At 31.7% G+C, this 19,916-nt stretch overlaps 1 protein-coding gene across 2 annotated transcripts; it reads right to left on the bottom strand.

Annotated features, from left to right (window-relative positions):
• Positions 1 to 1,830: 1,830 nt before the first annotated feature.
• On the bottom strand, positions 1,831 to 17,734 carry LOC148619252 (glutamate dehydrogenase, mitochondrial-like). 2 transcript variants are annotated; one of them, XM_088578935.1, is made up of 12 exons: positions 17,217 to 17,734; positions 15,633 to 15,833; positions 15,079 to 15,165; positions 14,412 to 14,500; positions 13,439 to 13,537; positions 13,041 to 13,178; positions 12,112 to 12,249; positions 11,603 to 11,683; positions 8,503 to 8,626; positions 8,028 to 8,119; positions 5,565 to 5,627; positions 1,831 to 4,093 (listed from the first exon to the last, which is right to left on the bottom strand). In XM_088578935.1, exons 1-12 carry the CDS (start codon positions 17,602 to 17,604, stop codon positions 3,974 to 3,976), a joined length of 1,620 nt encoding a protein of 539 aa, XP_088435061.1. In that variant the 5' UTR covers positions 17,605 to 17,734; the 3' UTR covers positions 1,831 to 3,973. The 2 variants fall into 2 exon arrangements, with proteins under 2 accessions (XP_088435061.1, XP_088435060.1); XM_088578934.1 differs by lacking the exon at positions 14,412 to 14,500 and adding an exon at positions 14,540 to 14,628 and having other exon boundaries at positions 17,217 to 17,699.
• Positions 17,735 to 19,916: the final 2,182 nt, after the last annotated feature.

The raw sequence follows: 19,916 nt of genomic DNA, 5'->3' as shown, positions 1-19,916 counted from the left end.
TCATTTGGGGAGCTTCGATTCGATTATTGATTTCAATATATCAAGATCGATTCACTCATGTCTTAAAAATATGAAGATTTTATCTTTAAATCCTTCTTTAGAAATCAACAAGTTGCTTTATTGATGACAATTTCACACATTTGCATAAGATATAATAATATCCAAACTAGGTAACGGAAGTATGTTGACAATACGGTTTTATAGGGTCATCCTAATTAAAACTCTTAACATCGATCTGGAAATTTTGATTGTTTCCCAAAACTTCTATTAACATCATTCCTATTAATTTCTACTATATCAATAAAAAGTTTCTTCTTTTTTATCTGTAATTATTTTCTGGAAGTATTGACCTAAAAGCCTTTTTTATCACTCAATAAATCTAAAATGGAGTATGTGTACTAATACAACTTTGATCTAGGAGACTTTACCATTTTTATAAGTTGACAGTTTTTCTCTATTTTGTTTTTTAAAGTTACTACATGTAGCTGAAAACTGCAAAAAAGGTCATTTTTGCACTCCAAGGGCAGTAACTTTGATATGGAAAGGCTCTATAATTTTTACCAATTTAAAACTTTTGTAGGCCTTATCAAAAGGATCATTTCATCATTTCATGTATTACATTAGTTCAGATATTAGTTAAAATCTGTATATCCACCTTGATTTACTAAGAGTAGCCATGTTTTTGACCAATCAAAACCTAAGACACTATTTCAAAAAAAAAACATACTGGTATCATTAAAAATACTGGTGCAAAGTTAGGATCAAATTCCCTCTGTAGTTCAAAAAGAATGTATTTTTAAAAGTTTATAGACAGATCAGGGAGGCCAAGTAATGGCAGGACAGGTGAGCTAGAAGAACAAGATGTTGCATGCTACATCATGCTAAGAATACCCCACTTCAACCAGTTCTGTCAAACCTGGAAAAAGAAACACAGTAGAAGTTATCATGCAAAACCAAAATACCTAATATCTAAGCATTCCCTCAAATAGAAGCAGAGAAATTGTTATATATATTTTCTTTAAGCATCACCTAAAAAATTTTGAATTGGAACGGTAAACAGAAAATAGATTAGGAACCTGGAAAGAGGAAACACGGTACTAATCATCACGTGAAAGCAATATACCCAATATCTTGGTATTAAACCAAATAGAAATGGAGAAATCGAGTAAAAAGATGAAACAGGTGATAGCTATTAAGGGTAGGATTTAAAAATTAATATTATTATACCCCACAAACTAAGTTTTGGGGTATGTAAGAATCACCCTGTCTGCCTGTCCATCTGTTCACATTTCTTGTATTCAGTACAACTCCTCCTAAACTGCTCAAGGAATTTTGATGAAATTTTACAGGAATATTGAACATCATATGTAAATCTAAGATGTGCATGAAGGAATATAATAACTGTTTAAGTGTTTTACATGTTAAAACCTTGAAAACAACTCTTAAATGAATTTTAAGTATAGGTTGGGCATCATATGTAGATGTGCATGAAGGAATATATTTACTGTCCAAGGACTCCAAAGGGAGAAAATTTTATTTATATGGGTTATACATTAAGTGCTTTTGAAATGAGGGGTTTTCTCTTTGTGAGCTTGCTCACAGTATTTCTTGTTTAAAAAAATGTAAGCCATATGTTGTTGACTTAAAGCATATCTATTTTAGAAGTTCTCAGTACTATGTCTTTAAGATCAGGCCATGCAAACTGTGTAGATGATCTAGATTGATTGGCAAAATCTTCATCAAATAAACAAACTCCGTTTATGAAATGTCAAATCATGATAAATATATATATATACATTGCAAGCATGGTAAGCATAAAAATTATGTAAATATTTTTCTGATATTATTTATTACTAAAATCAGCTGCATTGGAAATAACACATTAATTGGACAGTTTCTGGATTTATAGCAAACATATACATCAATAAAATCTCTCACAGCAGGTTCATTTTCAGTAGTAAGAGGTAAAAAAATGCTTTAGGTGACTTTTAAATACATTTCATACAAGTGCAAAAAAATAGTAGTAAAGGGAAGCACATAAATTTGACAAAAACTGATCTAACTTTTTGAAATTATTTTGCAAATAGTTCAATTTTTGTTATAAAATGTAAAATGTGACTTTTTTTTTTACGATGACAGACTTTTCTAGCTTTCATATTGAAAGGTTAACAGTGATACATTTCTATGAACTATTCAGAATAAATAACAAGTAAATTTTTACATGGACTACATCAGTGAAATCTCAATGCTTTTCCCTAAAATCACGTCAATATTGCAAATTGATAGATTTCACAATAGCACTATGTTGTGCAGATAATGGATCAAAACATATTTGAATTTAACACTTCAATCTCATTTAAATATATATAATTACAACTTGAAAACAACCAACATATAATGACAACGGGTAATATTGAGAGAGATAATGAATTAGTATTGACTTAACTACTATACAACAAGGCTTTCTAAATGACTTAAATATTCCAAGTTCAATCCATAATAAACAATAAACAAGTTCTAATAACCCACAATATATTTATATGAAGCTTAAGAGAATCTAATGATGTAAAATTTGTTCTATGAGACGATGGACAAAATGTTTTATCCAATAAGAAAGTGTGTTACCTAGATTACATCAATATATCTGGCATTTACTAAAAAAAGCATAAAAAAATTTAATCAAAAGTAAATGTACCTTAGAAGAATTATGATCACTTTTAACTCTTGTTAATTTGATTATTACTATTAATATATACCATCATCATCATCATCATCATCATCATCATCATGTAAGTGTTGTATAATTTATTTCAAAAAAATAAAACAAACCATTATACAAACACAGCAAATATCATCTTCCCTGAGTGATGCAAGAGCAAAAGGTGTGAGACCTAGAACTAAATGCCTCTATTGATATAAGACACATGTGCAAGTTTCATATCCATCAAGTCAAACATAATTCATGAGGTGAAACAAATTAATAAAGGCTAAAAGCCAGTGAATGGACTGATTATTAAGCCTCTGCTTTCTAAAAAAGATGCATAATTGTATGGGGAAAAAACCTTATCATCAGCACTAATCATAAAATTAATCAGTATATAGAAAAATGTTACATCTAAAAAGTTTAACATTCCAAACTTACAATTCAGTCAGGGATTTGTAACAATATACATGGACAATAAACACAGCATCCTAGGAAAGAGTACAAACAATTCGTCCTTATGTATGGTAGGAAAAAAGGGAATAAAGTATCATTTTAGTGGTGGGGTACAAAGAATGTCCAATCATAAAAATTTATCACACGTATCTTTGATCTTTCAAACATACAAGCCTTTTTTTTTATATAAATACATGTAGCTTATTCACTATAAATGAACATAACAAATCAAGCACCCATGAAATGAAAAAAAAAAAAGAACAAATATAATAAACAAACAAAAAAACTAATATGAAAGGACAGAAGACTATAATTTTCACGTTACTTTCTTAATAAGTTTAATAGGTAGTGATAAGAAATATTTGTTTAGTATTTTTTCCATAATAAATAAAAATATGCCTTTAATAGGTCTTTGATCGTTGCTCAAGTTTACTATAGTCAATTTGTTTTATTTACTATGAATAACATTCCTGCATACACTCATTGCATAATATAATATTATGTTAATATTTCCAAACTGATGTAGAATTATTAAGCTCAAAGTTCAGCTACTAAACAAAAATATCAATAAAAAGCTACTTTAAAGGGGTACCTACATGTACCATTACTAAATATAGATGGAGATTCAAACATAATACATGTAATAATTATAGTGAATCAAAAAGCTAAAACTAAAAACTGATTTAAATTTTCAATAATATCCAATAACAGTATCAAATTACAAATATTGCCCCAAAAATTTATAACAAAAGTAATCTTGATACTCAATGATCATCCATCCAGCATTCAACAGAGACAATTATACTATAGTTAAGTTTATGTAAATGTAAGTCCAGCCTCTTCGTAGACTTTGAAGATTTTTTCTACAGACATAATATAAGCTGCTGTTCTCAGGTCTAATCCAAGGTTATAGCTCATGGCAGTCTTCATTATATTCTAAATAATAGAAACAATCTTGTCTATAACTGATTTCTGTTAATTATTGAAAATTTCAATAACAAGTACCTTTGAAAATGTTTTTTTTTCAAAATGATGCATTTCCTTCTGGAAAACAATTATCTTTATATTTGATTAATCATAAATAGAAAAGTTAATGTAAACAGACATGCTTAGAACAAGGAACAAGATATATATCCAGGGACTAGGACAAGACCACCAAAATAGACAACATAGATAAAAGCAAAGAGACCATGGTTAGAATGGGGAACATGATATAATGATCCAGGGACTAGGACCAGACCTGGAATATAAACAAAACATCATAAATAACACAAAATAACTAAAAAATGAATGAGCAATCTAGACTCCATTTAAAACTGGGATTATGACCCAGGTGTGCCAGTAGGGTAAACATCTTCTGCTTTTCTAGAAGCACCCTATGATTGCTCATCGAGGTAAAAACAAAGGAGTGAACCACAACGTTGTGAACAACATACAGTCGAACCTTGTTAAGTCGAAGTTAAAAGGACCATGCAAAAATGTTCGAATTATCCGAGGTTCGAGTAATACTAGTAGTTTGGTCCATGATTGTTTCTGCATTAGCATCATTTTTACTGAATGGCACCGAGCATTTCAGTGTAATTTGCTGCTTTGTTTGACTCACAATCAGGAGTATCATCACACCATGTGCTCTATATTACTGCGATAAAATTTCAAATTCACTAGCGAAAGGAATGTAGTCGTTACTCTTACTATCGTCTGTTTGATGTTTCAATAAATAGTCAGATACCATTACAATTCATCTGTATTTTTCAAAATATCAATATATCCGATATCACTGTTAGTGTGAATTCTGACTTGTGATTAACAAAATTCGTTTCTTTTCACTACACATGCAATTTTAAATTAATTGAATAAACAAATCAAGTCATAAAAAGTGTCAACAAATTAATTTTAAAAGCCACGCTAATCGTTGTTAAAACACATATTGATCATGGTTTGTAATAAAGCAATCAGTTTTCCGACTAATTAGTTGACTTCAAAACATCAGGGTTAATTAACCTCAAAGTCCTATCGAGGGGACTGATTGATTACCCTTTGAATTATCTGAGGTTTCGATTCATCCGAATTAAAATTGTACTGGAGTAAGTGGAGTTTTGCTGGAACTTTGTAATTAGTTCAAGTTCTCCAAGATTTTGACTAATCCGTGTTCGATACATCGAGGTTCGACTGTAATAAGAATGGATGTGCCAAAGAGACCACAACCCCACCAGGACGAAAAATGTCAGCTCAAGACGACTCATGGGTATTCAATAAATAACGTGGAAACTCTGGTCTAATGGTTAAGATGACTTCTAATCAATATATATAATCATACACTTGTGTCAAAAGTATCGATTGCAACTAATTTCTAAGATAACCATAGGTCACAACAATAAATTTCACTTGTTTTGTTTTAGAAACATACCCTGGCAGATCTCTCCATTGTGTATTCTAATCCTGAGTGTACTATATCCTTCTCTGAAGCTCCCTGTCAAAAGACAAACAGTCGTTACTATAAATAAAATTATTATTTGTTCTAACTGAAGGCATGAAGTATTCATGACATCACTTGTTTATCATACTGACCATTGAGACAGTTATTTTCACAAAATTTCTGTATTACCATTGTCAATTATACATTCTTGCGATCATCTTTACAAAATAAAGACACATTTCTTAAAAAAAAATGAAACCTGTATTAATAACTTCTAGCAATAATTTCCTTTCTAACAGTACTTAACTGATAGAGAAAATTGTCCATTAGATCCAAGTAAAAACACAATAATCGTCCCTACAGGTATGTGAAGTTTTATGTTGTAATGCAGTGTTTTTTATTTATAGTCAGTAATAACAATACAAGCTTGTTCTAGAAAAATATATGTATACTGTGTATCAAATATATACCAAACTCTTGAATCTAAGTTTATACCTGACTTTTAAATAACTTCAAACAATCTACAAGTTGTTGCATTATTTCCATGTAATTTAACAAATGTTAGTACTAGTTTACTAGTCTCTAGAAATAAACAGTGTTTTGCATAAAATGACATTTTTACATTCACATAATGACATGAACATTAGCTGACACAACCAATATAATGAACATGAATTTGGAAGTGCAAAGGTGTAGAGGCATTAGGCTATGAATATTGCCATAAGTATCAGCTTAGTTGTAATAAAATACAAAATGCTCAAAACATAGTAAAATGTTTAAATATTAGGAAAAAGAATGTTTTATGGCATTAGTTCATTGTAATGATGTCATAATGGTGCCACAATTATATGTCATTTAACAACAAGAGGCTCTCAGGAGTCTGAATTGCTTACCTGGTAATTTTTCACCATTCAAGGGCAATAATTCTTACAAGGAGAAGTCTGACAACTTTTATCCCTAAAGACTTTTTTAGGCCTTACAATAAGGATCATTTCAGCAATTGAAAGAATTTGGCTAAACCTAACGGTTTTGGAGATAAAATATGCGAAAAAAATACAGCCTGACCCCTATGTTCTATTTTTAGTAAAAGAGGACATGTTTTTCGACGGATCAAAAATCCGCATTTCAGTTTTATGCAGAATACCCTATGGAACATTCATAACAAGTTTGGTTTCACTTGGTCAAGTAGTGTTAAAGGAGAAGATTTTTGAAAGAAATAACATTAAAAATAGCAAAAAACATTGAAAAGGGGCAATAACTCCGACATGGCTTAATGGATTAAAACCAAAATTTGACCAATGATAGATCTCATCATGCTGAACACTTTTACACGTCCCAGAATTTATCTAAACCTAACAGTTTTGGACATATATTTGAAAAACTACTGTCCAACTCCTATGTTCTATCTTTAGTGACAGTAACAGCAGCCATGTTTTTCGACAGATCAAATATCTCCACAACAGTCCCAAGGTACATTCATACCAAGTTTGGTTCCAACTGGTCAAGTAGTGTCAGAGGAGATTTTTGTAAGAAAATAAATTAAAAATAGCAAAAAACAATGAAAAAGGGCAATAACTCCAACATGGCAAAATGGATTAAAACAAAAATTTGACCACACATAGATATGGTCATACTGAACATTTTAACCCCACTCAGAATTTAGCTAAACCTAACGGTTTTGGATATATATGCAAAAAAACTACTGTCTGACCCCTATGTTCTATTTTTAGTAACAGTAACAGCAGCCATGTTTTTCAAAGGATCACAAATCCCCAAAAGAGTTCTATGCAGGATACCCCAAGGAACATTCATACCAAGCTTGGTTCCAATTGGTCAAGTAGTATCAGAGGAGAAGATTTTTGAAAAATTGTTAATAATGACTACAACAGATGCCAAGTGATGGCAATAGCTAACATGGCCTTAGGCAAGGTGAGCTAACAAGGAGTTGTCCAACAATTTTGACTCAAGAAGACTTTGGTAGGACTTATCATAAGGATCATTTCCTTTGGCCAGGTGAGCTAAAAACTGATGAGAATTGTAAATTTTGATGTTTTTTTTTCCAGACATATTTACACCCAAGTAACTATACATTTTCAAGAATGATAAACTTTTTCATAATGAATTTATGCCCTAAATATTACATTGCTTCCTGGGTGTAGACATCAATTTCTTGGCAAAAAGTACAAAATTGACAGAATATTTGAATTTTGGTAAAGTCCAAGCAATTTTTTTGTCCTTTTTATGCAAGAATTATTGGAAGTCTTTTTAATATCTTTTCTCCTTTGTTATGCATTCAAGTCTCGAAATTCCCAATTATCTCTTTCAAAACTTTATGATTTAGATGTATTTCATGCAAATGAGAGCCTCTATTGCCCCTTTTCCTCTGACATTGCTTGATAGTTTTTTTCATCTACCTCTGCATCAGTTACTGCAAAACCAACAACTCAAACTTACGGAAATTCTCTTTTCAAATTCATCAGATGGTAACACTGGTATGGTGCCTCCTTGCTTGCCAAACTTCCTCTCTAAAGATTTTTGCACACTTTCTGTATTTCAATATAAAGCAAAAATTAATGAATTGTGGAAAGGATTGGGGTAATGACACAAAATACACTACAGGACCAACTTTCATAAAACAAATATATCTCAGTTTGAAATTATTTCTTCAAATTCTTCTACAGCTAAAAATTCAACTAATCAGAATACTTGAAAAAGAAATTTTGATGGAAAATCCAAGAATTTTGAGAAAACATTTTTTTTGTATGAACCAGGCAATAATCCGAGATCATATACAGGATAAAGAGTGATATAGGGTTAATGCATAAATAATATCCTGAAGAATATTCTATATTAACATGAAGGAAAACAATTTGAAGTCCTTGCAAAGGTAGTATTTTAAAAACTGATCTGGTACAGTCAAAAGCCTTACCCAAGAGGTAGTAATTTGAGTCTTTCTCATATTTAAAGGTCAGTCTACCATAACTGACATGGTTCAAGTTCTTTAGCCACTCAAAGTATGATACAGTTACACCACCAGCATTGATATACATATCCTAAAAATTAAAAATTACATTGATGTTTTTCTTAGAAAGTAATACATGTCATAGTAGGGAAGATGTACATCTTCTAGAACATAGTGATCATACTGATGCACATGTTCTAGAATGTAATGATTACATTGATGAACAAGTCATAGAATGTAATGATTACAAGATGGTAATGTCCTAGAATGCAGTGATTACAACAAGAGGCTCCCAGGAGCCTGAATCGCTCACCTGGTTGAATTTTGCCTTTCAAAGGCAATAAATTTAACATGAAGTTGTCCAACAATTTTGACTCAAGAAGTCTTTGGTAGGACTTATCATAAGGATCATTTCAACAACTGAAAGTTTTTTTTTAATAAATCATAGTTTTCAAAATATTGACTGAAAACTGTAAAAAAAAATATCATTTTTCCCCTTTCAAGTGCAATAGTAATCAAGGGAACCAAGGTTATAGCGGTAATCAAAAGAATGTAATCCATGGACAAAGAACCAACATGGAAAACAGACATACACAACAAAGAACATACAGTAACTAAAATCATACATATTAAGTAACAAAAACTCAGACTCCACTAAGAACTGGGAGCGTGGACCAGATGCATTGGTAGGGTAAGCGTCCTCTGCTTTTCTAGAAACACCCGCCGAGTTGCTCATAAAATGTCAAGTCTGGGGTAGACAAACGAGGAAAGGAAAACTATGACCCGTTGAATAAATCAGTTTTCATGGTGCAGATACACCATAACGATCCACGAGTTCATGATGACGACCATAGAACTTCTGTAGTGATGACTTCAATCTTGTAGCAACATAACCCTGTTCCAGAAGCCTATTTGTTATTAGAGTTCTAGTGCGATACAAAAAGTCTGTGTAGTTTCGGCAAGCTCTGGCATAGCGTATGAGTTGTGATATGAACACTCCATACGCAGGTGCTGAAGGGATGTTGCCACAGATGAAGAAAGTTGACAATTCTGAATGGAAAGTCATCACGTTTGTCATAAAGTTTGGTCAATAGTTTTCCTTTACCATCGATTTCTAAGTGTAGGTCAAGCTAAGAGGCTGACTTCACAGTGTCTGTAGTATCTTTTATCTCAAGTTCTTTTTGGTAAATGCGATGTATCAAATCCCCACAATTAGGATTGTTTAAAGATAATATGTCATCTATATAGCGGAAACTGAGATTGAAGGATCTAGCCAAACGATATTCTTTCTTTCTGATCAGATCAGCTATAAAGTCAGCCTCATAAGAGTGAAGGAATAGGTCAGAAAGTAAAGGAGCACAATTTGTTCGCATTGGACCAATAACTCTTACAAGGAGTCATCTGACAACTTTGATCCCTGAAGACTTTTGTACTCCTAATAATAAGGATCATTTCAGCTACTGAACAAATTTGGCTAAACTAATGGTTTTGGACATATATGTGTAAAACTACTGTCTGACCGCTATGTTTTATTTTTAATAACAGCGGCCATGTTTTTCAACGGATCAAAAATCCCCACATCAGTTCTATGCAGGATACATCAATGAACATCCATACAAAGTTTGTTTCCAATTGATGAAATAATGTCAGAGGAGAAGATTTTTGAAAGAAATAACATTATCTAAACCTAACGGTTTTGGAGATATATGCAAAAAAACTACTGTCTGACCCCTATGTTATATTTTTAGTAACAGTAACAGCGGCCATTTTTTTCGACGGATCAGAACTTCCAACATTAGTTCTATGCAGGATACCCAAAGAAACATTAAATACCAAGTTTGGTTTCACTTGGTCAAGTAGTGTCAGAGGAGAAGATATCTGAAAGAAATAACATGAGAAAAGCAAAAATCATTGAAAAAAGGCAATAACTCCAACATGGCTAGACGGAATAAACCAAAATTTGACCACAAATAGATCTCATCATGCTGAACACTTTTACTCACATCAGTATTGATCTAAACTTGACAGTTTTTGGAGATATATGCAAAAAAACACTGTCTGACCCCTATATTCTATTTTCAGTCACAGCAGCCATGTTTTTTCGACGAATCAAAAATCCCCACATCAGTTCTATGCATGATACCCCAAAGAACATTCATACCCAGTTTGGTTCTAATTGGACAAGTAGTATAAGAGGAGAAGAGTTTTGTATAATCATGATATACATGTCCTAGAATAGTATAATATTAGAAATCAATTTCGCGGATATTAATTTTCACAGCTATCTGTTCACCTTGAAAATAGTAAAAATTAGTACACCACGAAAATAACTACGTTTACTACGTTTACCATCAGCACCATGAAAACTGATTTATTCAACGGGTCATAGTTTTCCTTTCCTCGTTTGTCTACCCCAGACTTGACTTTTTATGAGCAACTCTGCGGGTGTTTCTAGAAAAGCAGAGGATGCTTACTCTACCGGTGCACCTGGTCCTTGCTCCCAGTTTTTAGTGGAGTCCGAGTTGCTCATTTACTTTTGTTACTTTGTATGTATAATTTTAGTTACTTTATGTTCTTTGTTGTGTATGTCTGTTTTGCATATCTGGTCTTTGTCCCTGGATTACATTCTTTTGATTACCGCTATAACCTTGGTTCCCTTGATTACTCTTACAGTACATTTTCTTGAATGTAATAATTGCAATGATGTTCATGTCCTTGAATGTATTGATTACATCGATGTACATGTCTTATCATGTAGTGATTGCATTGATGTAAAAGTCAAAGAATGTAGTGATTATATTTATGTACATGTTCTAGAATGTTATGATTACATTACACTTTTTATGCACAAATTATACTGTTTTGCAAACCAAAAGGAATCTAAAATATTGTATGTTCACTGTACATTGGTACATGTATTATGGTGTTAGAATAAATGAAAAATAATTAATGTTATTACTGAAAAGGATCAAAGCATCTTTAAATGGGGAAATAAACCAATTTCAAACCCGAGCCAATAACAAAACATACCAAAAAATCATTTTAAACCAAGCAACAGAGTACTTACAGGGATAACAAGAATGTTTCTGTCTAGGAAGATTTTGTCAGCACCCATTGTGGTTGGTCCATTGGCACCTTCAGCTATAATCTATGTATAAAAATAAAATTTAATTAGATAATATTCCCTTCATTATTTACTCATATCGAATATAAATATGCTTCATTCATACATCATACTTCCGTACATAAATATACAAAGAGTAATTTTTTAAAACAATTAGCAAAGTTTTCACTACTTCAATGAACTTCTATTCTAAAAATCACATACTGCAAACCAATTTTTTACTCATATACTTATTTCCATGTCAATGATGTCAAACAAATTTCACACTGTTTCATTCCACATCTAACTCTCTCTCAAAAATGTATTCTGTTATACAGAGGACTTATTCGCGGTAATTTGTTTTTGCAATATTTTTATGCTAATGAAATAAGCAAAAAATAAGTTGCTTTACAGATTTTCATATGAATTAATTACTGAAACTATAACTAATTTCAAATCAAATTTACAAGTACCTTTGCCTGTACTTGATGTGCATTTTCTCTGGTAAGTTGTCGTTCACTGGCAGCTGGAACTAAGATGTCACATTTTTCTAACAACAAATCACCATCATACTCTGTAGCTCCTGGGAAACCTTTCAATGTTCCATTTTCCTAACAATATATATATACATGTGTATATATATTTTTGCATAAAACAGTGAGATACCATTATTTATTATGAACTCATGAGCTGCATACAATCACATCATTTCTCTTTAGAGAATAAAAAGATGAATTTATTATATATTTACAATATTTTGTAGGTTTATCAATTACATGTACATAATTCTTTTTCTGCATTAAAGTGTCAAACTTTCATGCAATGGCCTTAATAGAGGACAATAACGGTATTTAATGCGAACTGAAGTCATAGCTTAGAAGCGCTGAGAGCCTTATTTTGGTCTAACAGGAAGTCATATCTTTCTGATCTTCCCATACAAAGTTTGGTATTTTTGTATTTTTTTCACTAAAATATTTATTATACGGTATTCAATTATCATTTAAATCCAGATACTTTTTTTTCATTTCCAAAATGCCATAAGGGTAGGCCTTTCTGGCTTTTCCAAGAAGCTTTGAAGTACAAATACTAAGCAATACTGATATCACTAATTAGTGACAAGAAGTGTAAAGAAGCGTAAAGAAGTGATAAAAGCCATCTAGATGTCTAGAAAAAGTAACAATAGGAGGAAACTGTTCAATTTTCATCCTTTTACAAGTTACATCCATCTAATATCAAGTTTCAACTTGTGTAAATTTTCTTGACATTTTATCTAACCCACCTTTGGACTTAATAACATAAACATGTACATATGATAATTTAAGAAGTTAAATACAAGTTGATAAGTAACAGAGATCATAAAATGAATTCATGCAGAGCAATATTATATTTTATATACAATTACAATTTTATAATCTTCAAGCTCTCTGGGACTAATGCCTTCAGGGTTGTATATACTACAGTCTATCTCCTTGACACCAATACACTTAGCTCCAGCTCTGTGAAGGTATCTCATGGTGTGTAGACCTACATTACCAAAACCCTACAATTTACAATCAAATCTTATGTATAGACTTTTAATTTAGATCTTAGAAAAAATTATGTAGTCTCTATTTAAGAGTTTTTCAAGTTGAAAGATTCAATGTATGCAGTTTGGACAGATTCACCTTTACTGGTAGGATAAATTTTTAAGGGTTTCCACCTATTCAGTGTCTTTGATTACAGTCATGATTAATGGTGTTTACAAGACATACTCTTTTTCACTTATGTTTTAAAATAATATTCAACTATCAGAACACTTACTTGGATAATGAATGTTTTATCATTAAACCCTGGAGTCAGACCAATCATACTGGTATAGCTTGCCTCCATAATGAAGTTCTCTATGCCATGAAATACACCCTAAAAAATAACACGATAAATTGTATCATTAAGATATAATAGTCTACAAGTACAATCATCTCTAAAACACTTTTCTTTATTCTTTTGTTGATATCAACTTGCAACAGTGATTTTCAAACCAGAATTTTAACTCCATTTCCGAAGGAAAATATGGTCCAAACTTCCCAATTTTAAGAAGTGAAGATTAAACATCATCACAAGATTTGTAAATGATTAAAATGGAGATATAAAAGATTTACAAAATCCTCTCTTCTCTCTACTGTAAAATAATCACCTCGCTAAGTTTAATACAATGAAAACTGTAATAGCCCTTGTAAAGGTTTTTTTTTTTATTGGAAATTCATAAATACTATACAAAAACCATGTCCTCATGTATATAGATTATTTCTAAAAGTCACAATTTTCACACAGTAGGAAAATAACTACAATAAAAATACAACTATATTGTAAAAAGAAAGTACAGAGGTTTCTATACTGATCAAAATTGAATGAAACAATAACATGAAGTATTCATATACTCCATACATGTATAAAAGTACATTTTTAAGGAAAACATCATTAAATTAATTAAAACTGCTATGCTTGTTGACTGTCAATCAGAAATTACTACTGAACTTCAATTATGTAAGATAATTACTTGGCCAAAGGAACTCCTTTCCAATATAAAGGAATATTATTCTGCAATGATCTGACTTGCAGTGCTTAAACTTTTTAAATGCAACTTGAACAAAACTTTGCAGTTCTTCTAACAAAAGTTTGTAAGTGTAAAATTAGTCCTAAGTTATGACATCACAATACTTTGAATTATTGGGACGTCATAACCTATGACTAATTTCACACTTACATATTCACCTGAAAATTACTCTACACATACCCTTCCAGTAGCTGATGTCCTACCATGAATACCACCCTGTGTGATGGGCTTTCCAGTAATGCAGGCTGAGGAGTTCATGTCATTGTAGCCTACAAAAAAGCAAATATTGTAAGCTGAGTTTTACCTACCCTACCAGTAGCAGAAATCCTTCCATGGATTCCTCCTTGAGATATTGGTTTCCCGGTGACACATGCGTGAGAGTTTATATTGTGATACCCTGTAAAAGGATAAAACAAACATATCCTATTTTAGGTAGTTGACAGGAAAATTTGATTTTCACTGTATGAATATTGAATTCAACCTAAAATCACCTTGTCAGCATAATAAATTGATTTCAAAAATTATTTAAGAACTATTTCATGTTTAAAACACCATAGTTAAAAGTGAGAATGTCAGTGATGACAAATATGAAACTTCATGAATAATAAACTACCATCAGAACACCAGTAGTATGACACAAGCAAATATAAAATATTTGCATAAGAATTAAAAACAATGAGGCATGTGAGACTATTAGGAACTTTTAGTAAAACTACATTAAATGGGTGAAAAAAAAAATTATGCATACATTTTCTAAAGATTTTCCTTACAAGTTATATAATTCAAATTATTACTGTTTCATCTTCATGAATTAAATTTACATTTATGATAGATTTTTTTTACCAACCTAGTGTGTTTGCATATGTATCTGCTATCCAGCTCATTTCTCTTTCACCAGTACCCATATCAGGGGCAGGTACATCTATTCCTGGACCTAAAATTTAAACATAAAGTTTCAAAACCAAGTAAGTTACATTGCATGTTATTTGACACATATCTGAGTTAATAAATAAGTAATTTTAGTGCATAGTCAATATTTCTTTAAATAAACATTTTACTAAATGCATTTTGAAAAGTTAATTTAATGGTATCTAAAGCATAAGTTGTGTAATCTGAAAGGGAATGATGCAGTCCACAATTTACATTTTGTTGTCATGTCTGTCCAATATTTTCATCACTATCATGATTATGGTAAATAAAGAGTAAATAGAGGAAATTAACACTTCAAGAACTGGCAAGAGCCACACAGAGCAAGAAGTGAGATCAGTGATTCCATTAAATTAAATGTAGTTATGAAAATTTCGTTGTAGTTTTTCCTTCATTAATACTGTGGTCTTTCTTAGTGTTCTACATTTTTGTATCTCATATTATCTAAAATATAATTAGAAACAGCAGAAATACCAATGAATCCTTTCTTTGCCAACTCAACAGCCAACCTTCTTGTGATCTTCTCCAACTCTTTCTCTGAATAATCTTGTGGGTTGATCTTAACTCCGGCTTTGGCACCACCAAATGGAACATCAACAACAGCACATTTGTAAGTCATAAGACTGGCCAAAGCTTTAACTTCATCTTCATTCACCAATGGACTATATCTTATACCTGCGACAATGGTTAAATGATAATAATACTCATATATGATTGTACTTTGGTACTTCAGGCACACAAAACCATCACAAATATACCTTGAACATGAAAGTTTGTATGTCAAGATAAATATTTAGTCATGACTTTGCATACAATTAGTTTTTTTTCAGTGCATTATTAATCCTATTTATGATTTACTAATTACCTTAAATAAAAGAAATTTAAACATCTAAACACCTACCAGTGATAATATGGTTATTACTAATATGTGCACAGGAGAAACTTTCAACCATTAAAAGTGAAATTAGCTGACTTAATTGATTGGATATTAATTTCCAAGTCTCTAAAGACTCAAGGCATATAAAGCTAGTACCAATCCAGGTGTGTTCACCTTATACTTATTTTACAACAGGATAGTTTTGCATTAACAAGAACTTGTTTGCTTTCAGCTGCTTGGCATTATATATTTCAGTATTCAATGTAGTTATCATACTTCAAATAATAAAAATATAAAAAGTTCCTAAAGAAATGAAAATGTATCTTCAGCCACTTGTTTTTATCATGTTCTGTCTTTTTAATTGATCTTTGTTGCAGCATTGATTGCAAATTACATTATGATTTTATACTGCATACATTTATTTGTCATCAAATTATTGTACTGAAGTAAAATATCTTTTATTTTCTATGATTTTTTAGTTCTTTCTACTACTTTGATGGCTTAATGTTTTGGGATATCATGCCATGGGATGTGACATGAAAAAGTTATGTAAAAAATTGCTGTTGTAATTGGTTGTCGTGTGAGTGTGTCACATTGTTAATCAAAACTGATAGGTTGAAAGCAAATGTATTGACATTTCTTATGTTGCTCTACCCTAAGACATACTGATGACATCATAAACAGACAAGTGTCATGATCAATATCTATAACTATCAATTTTTTGGGCTAAAAACAATAATCAAATATATAATACAGAGTTTAGGAAGGAAGTTTTCTGTTCCATTTACTGGTCCTTAGCTTTTGTTGTATCCTTTTAAACAAGCAAGGATTTTAGAGCACCTTGTAGACTACTTTATAAAATAAAAATTAATTTGATTTATTTCTCAGTTATATTTTTTGTGATAATGTATTGGATATGACCAAATAGTATAACATGTTCTACATTTATATTATAATGCAAAACCACTTATGCAAAACAACCAAGTGAGAAGGAGAAACAGGATGAAACCACCCATATGATGAAATGTTCCAGCCAATGCAGTATAGGTATTCAACAATTAACAATAATAACGTGGGGATACTCAAAAGAGCAAATGTTTGAAACAGTGGAATAAATAAAATGAATAAGACAAATTAATAACAAAGAATAAAATAGGGAAGGCATTTTAATGCATAATTACCTCCTTTGCATGGCATTCTGTGTTGACTGTGCTGAGCTCTCCAAGCTTCAATAATCTCATACTCTCCATTGTCACGTCTCAATGGAAATGTTATCTCTACCATGTGATTGCAAGGCTTGATAATTTTCAAGATCCCTTTGACCTTCTTTCGCTTGTCTTCTTTAGACATTCTTCCCCTCATGTTATCAACAAGTTTGTCCTCTACAAGAGTTGCTGCTTTATCGAAAAACTTGTCCACAGTTTGAGAAAAGGTCAGACTGTCATCATCGAATTCTGCATCAGTGGAGAACGTACGGCCAGTCAAAATTCTACCTGATTTTGAAAGACATTGGTTAAAATCTGCCTTTAGAGCAGAACGAAAAAATTCACTTGATAAAGATCGCAACATTTTGATTGCTAAATTTTACTGTCCTCGATTACTTCCAACACCAACAGCAACCTGTTGTCGTTTGTTACAGTTGTTTTGATTTGATAAAACGTGACCTTGAAACGGACTTCCGGAGGTGTGTGCCCTGATGATATTAATCAACCAATCAGAATGGAGTAAATATTGCATCATTTCTGTGAGGCAACCGAAGGGAAAATAGCCAATTGGGGACTCTTTAGTACTTCCCACAAAGTCAAACTATCAAAGGTTACTTATTCCAAGCAGTTAAAATAGAAATATAAAAGATAAATCAAGGAATCCAAGGTTCTTTAAAATCCTTGCTTATTCCCTGAAAGATTATTTGGCAAACTTATATATTTATTGTAATGTCCACATAAACTACTTGGAAAAATGAAAAACGTACAGTCTCCTTTATAGTTATGTTTTTCATGATTTTTGAGTTACTGTCTAAAAACTGTGAAATTCCCCATTTTCAATGAATTAAGTCCTCTAACTCTAAATCCTAAAATCACAAATGTCAAAACTGAAAGGGGGTTTTATATCAACGTATCACAAAATTTTCTTTGAAATTGCTGCATCGGTTTATGAGTTGAAGTTTGAAAACAGAAAACCACCGTTTTTGCATAAATAAAGTCCGAAAAGGAATCTTTTAAAATGTTTGTTAAAACAAACAAATAAGAGGCTCCCAGGAGCCTGAATCGTTCACCTTGTTAAATTTTGCCTTTCAAGGGCAATAAATTTAACAAGGAGTTGTCCAACAATTTTGACTTTGGCAGAACTTATCATAAAGTTCATTTCAGCAATTGACAGTTTCTTTTTATCTATTATAATTTTCAAGATATTGGCTGAAAACTTTAAAAAAAAAAATGTGATTTTCACCTTTCAAGGGCAATAACTCTTACAAGGAATTGTCTGGCAAGTTTGATCCCTGGAGGCTTTTGTTGGCCTTATAATAAACATCATTTCAGCAATGATGAAAATTTGGCTAAACCTAATGGTTTTGGAGATATAATGTGCAAAAACTAATGTCTGAACCATATGTTCCATTTTTAGTAATGACAGCCAAGTTTTTTGGTGGATCAAAAATCCCGACATCAATCTATGCAGAATACCCCAAGGAACATGCAAACCAATTGGTCAAGTAGTGTCAGAAAAGAATATTTTTGAAAGAAATAACATTCAAAATAGGAAAAAAATGTCAAAAAAAAGGGCAATAACTTCAACATGGTTTAACAGATTAAAACCAAAATTTAACCTCAGATAGATCCCATCATGCTCAACACTTTATCTAATCAGAATTTGGCTAAACCTCACTGTTTTAGAGATATAAGCAAAGAACTACTGTGTGACCCCTATCTTCTATTTTTAGCAAAGGTGGCCATGTTTTTCTACGGACCAAAAATCCCCACATCATTTCTATGGAGGATACCCAAAGAAAAATTTACACTAAATTTGGTTCCAATTGGTCAAGTAGTGTCAGAAGAGAAGAGTTTTGAAAAATTGTTAGACAATGAAAACAGACACCAAGTGACGGCAATAGCTAAAATGGCTTTTGACCGGGTGAGCTAAAAATGGCTCGCATAAATCAAAAAAAAAAAATTCACCAAACTTTAACAAAATTGGGTGGCAACAAGTGTGAACGGCATCCTGCCTTAATAGACAGGTGATTTAAACTAAACATCTTATAGCAATTTGAAATGCTGAAACATTGATGGGCAGGTCAACTTTCGAGACAATGGTCATGGTAATTGAATGCTATTCACACTTTAAACTGAGTCGAAAAGAGAATACAGGAGTCAAGTGGTACAAAAGTAAGGCCTGTAGTCGTTTTTCATATTCACGGAATGCAAGCCATTTTAGCAAGTTTTCAAAGGGATGAAACCCACTAACACCCGACTACCTAGTTGGTGGTCTCATTGGGGAAAGAAAGAACAGTAAACATTTTTTTTGTAAACAAACTATTTACACTTTGGTAAGTAGCAAGATGGTTTGAAATTAATTATTCAAAAGTAACCAAGTACTTACCGCAGCTACAATAAGTCATATACCAGTATTTGAATTTTAAGTCTACTCCTGTCCATGGCTCCAATCGAACAGTAAACCAGTCTGTTGGGTTGGAAGGTTACTTCCCTTTACTCTAAATTTTTAAAAAACAAAGTTAAAGTTGGGAATATGATAGAGAGCTACCTAGAGAACCATTTATGTCATACAAAAACCAAAATAGATTTGTATTGAAAGTGGAATCTATCTATTTCTTTTAATAGAATCCATAAGCAAGAAACGGACAAAGTGCATTGAAATTATGTATCTTA

This window comes from Perna viridis, chromosome 4, assembly GCF_037379345.1.
Source record: "Perna viridis isolate PV_CMFRI_1.1 ecotype Kerala chromosome 4, ASM3737934v1, whole genome shotgun sequence".
NCBI lineage: Eukaryota > Metazoa > Mollusca > Bivalvia > Mytilida > Mytilidae > Perna > Perna viridis.
The sequence above is the reverse complement of the archived record's forward strand: the minus strand, read 5'-3'. Positions and strand labels throughout refer to the sequence as shown.

Bases quoted from the DNA above. Each gene is read 5' to 3' on its own strand.
- LOC148619252 (XM_088578935.1), bottom strand. From the start codon at position 17,604: ATGTTGCGATCTTTATCAAGTGAATTTTTTCGTTCTGCTCTAAAGGCA. The intron at 13,179-13,438 runs GTAAGTGTTCTG...TGTAAATTGTAG, and splicing joins ATAAAACATTCATTATCCAA to GGTTTTGGTAATGTAGGTCT. The intron at 11,684-12,111 runs GTACTTGTAAAT...TTTTATACATAG, and splicing joins CACATCAAGTACAGGCAAAG to ATTATAGCTGAAGGTGCCAA.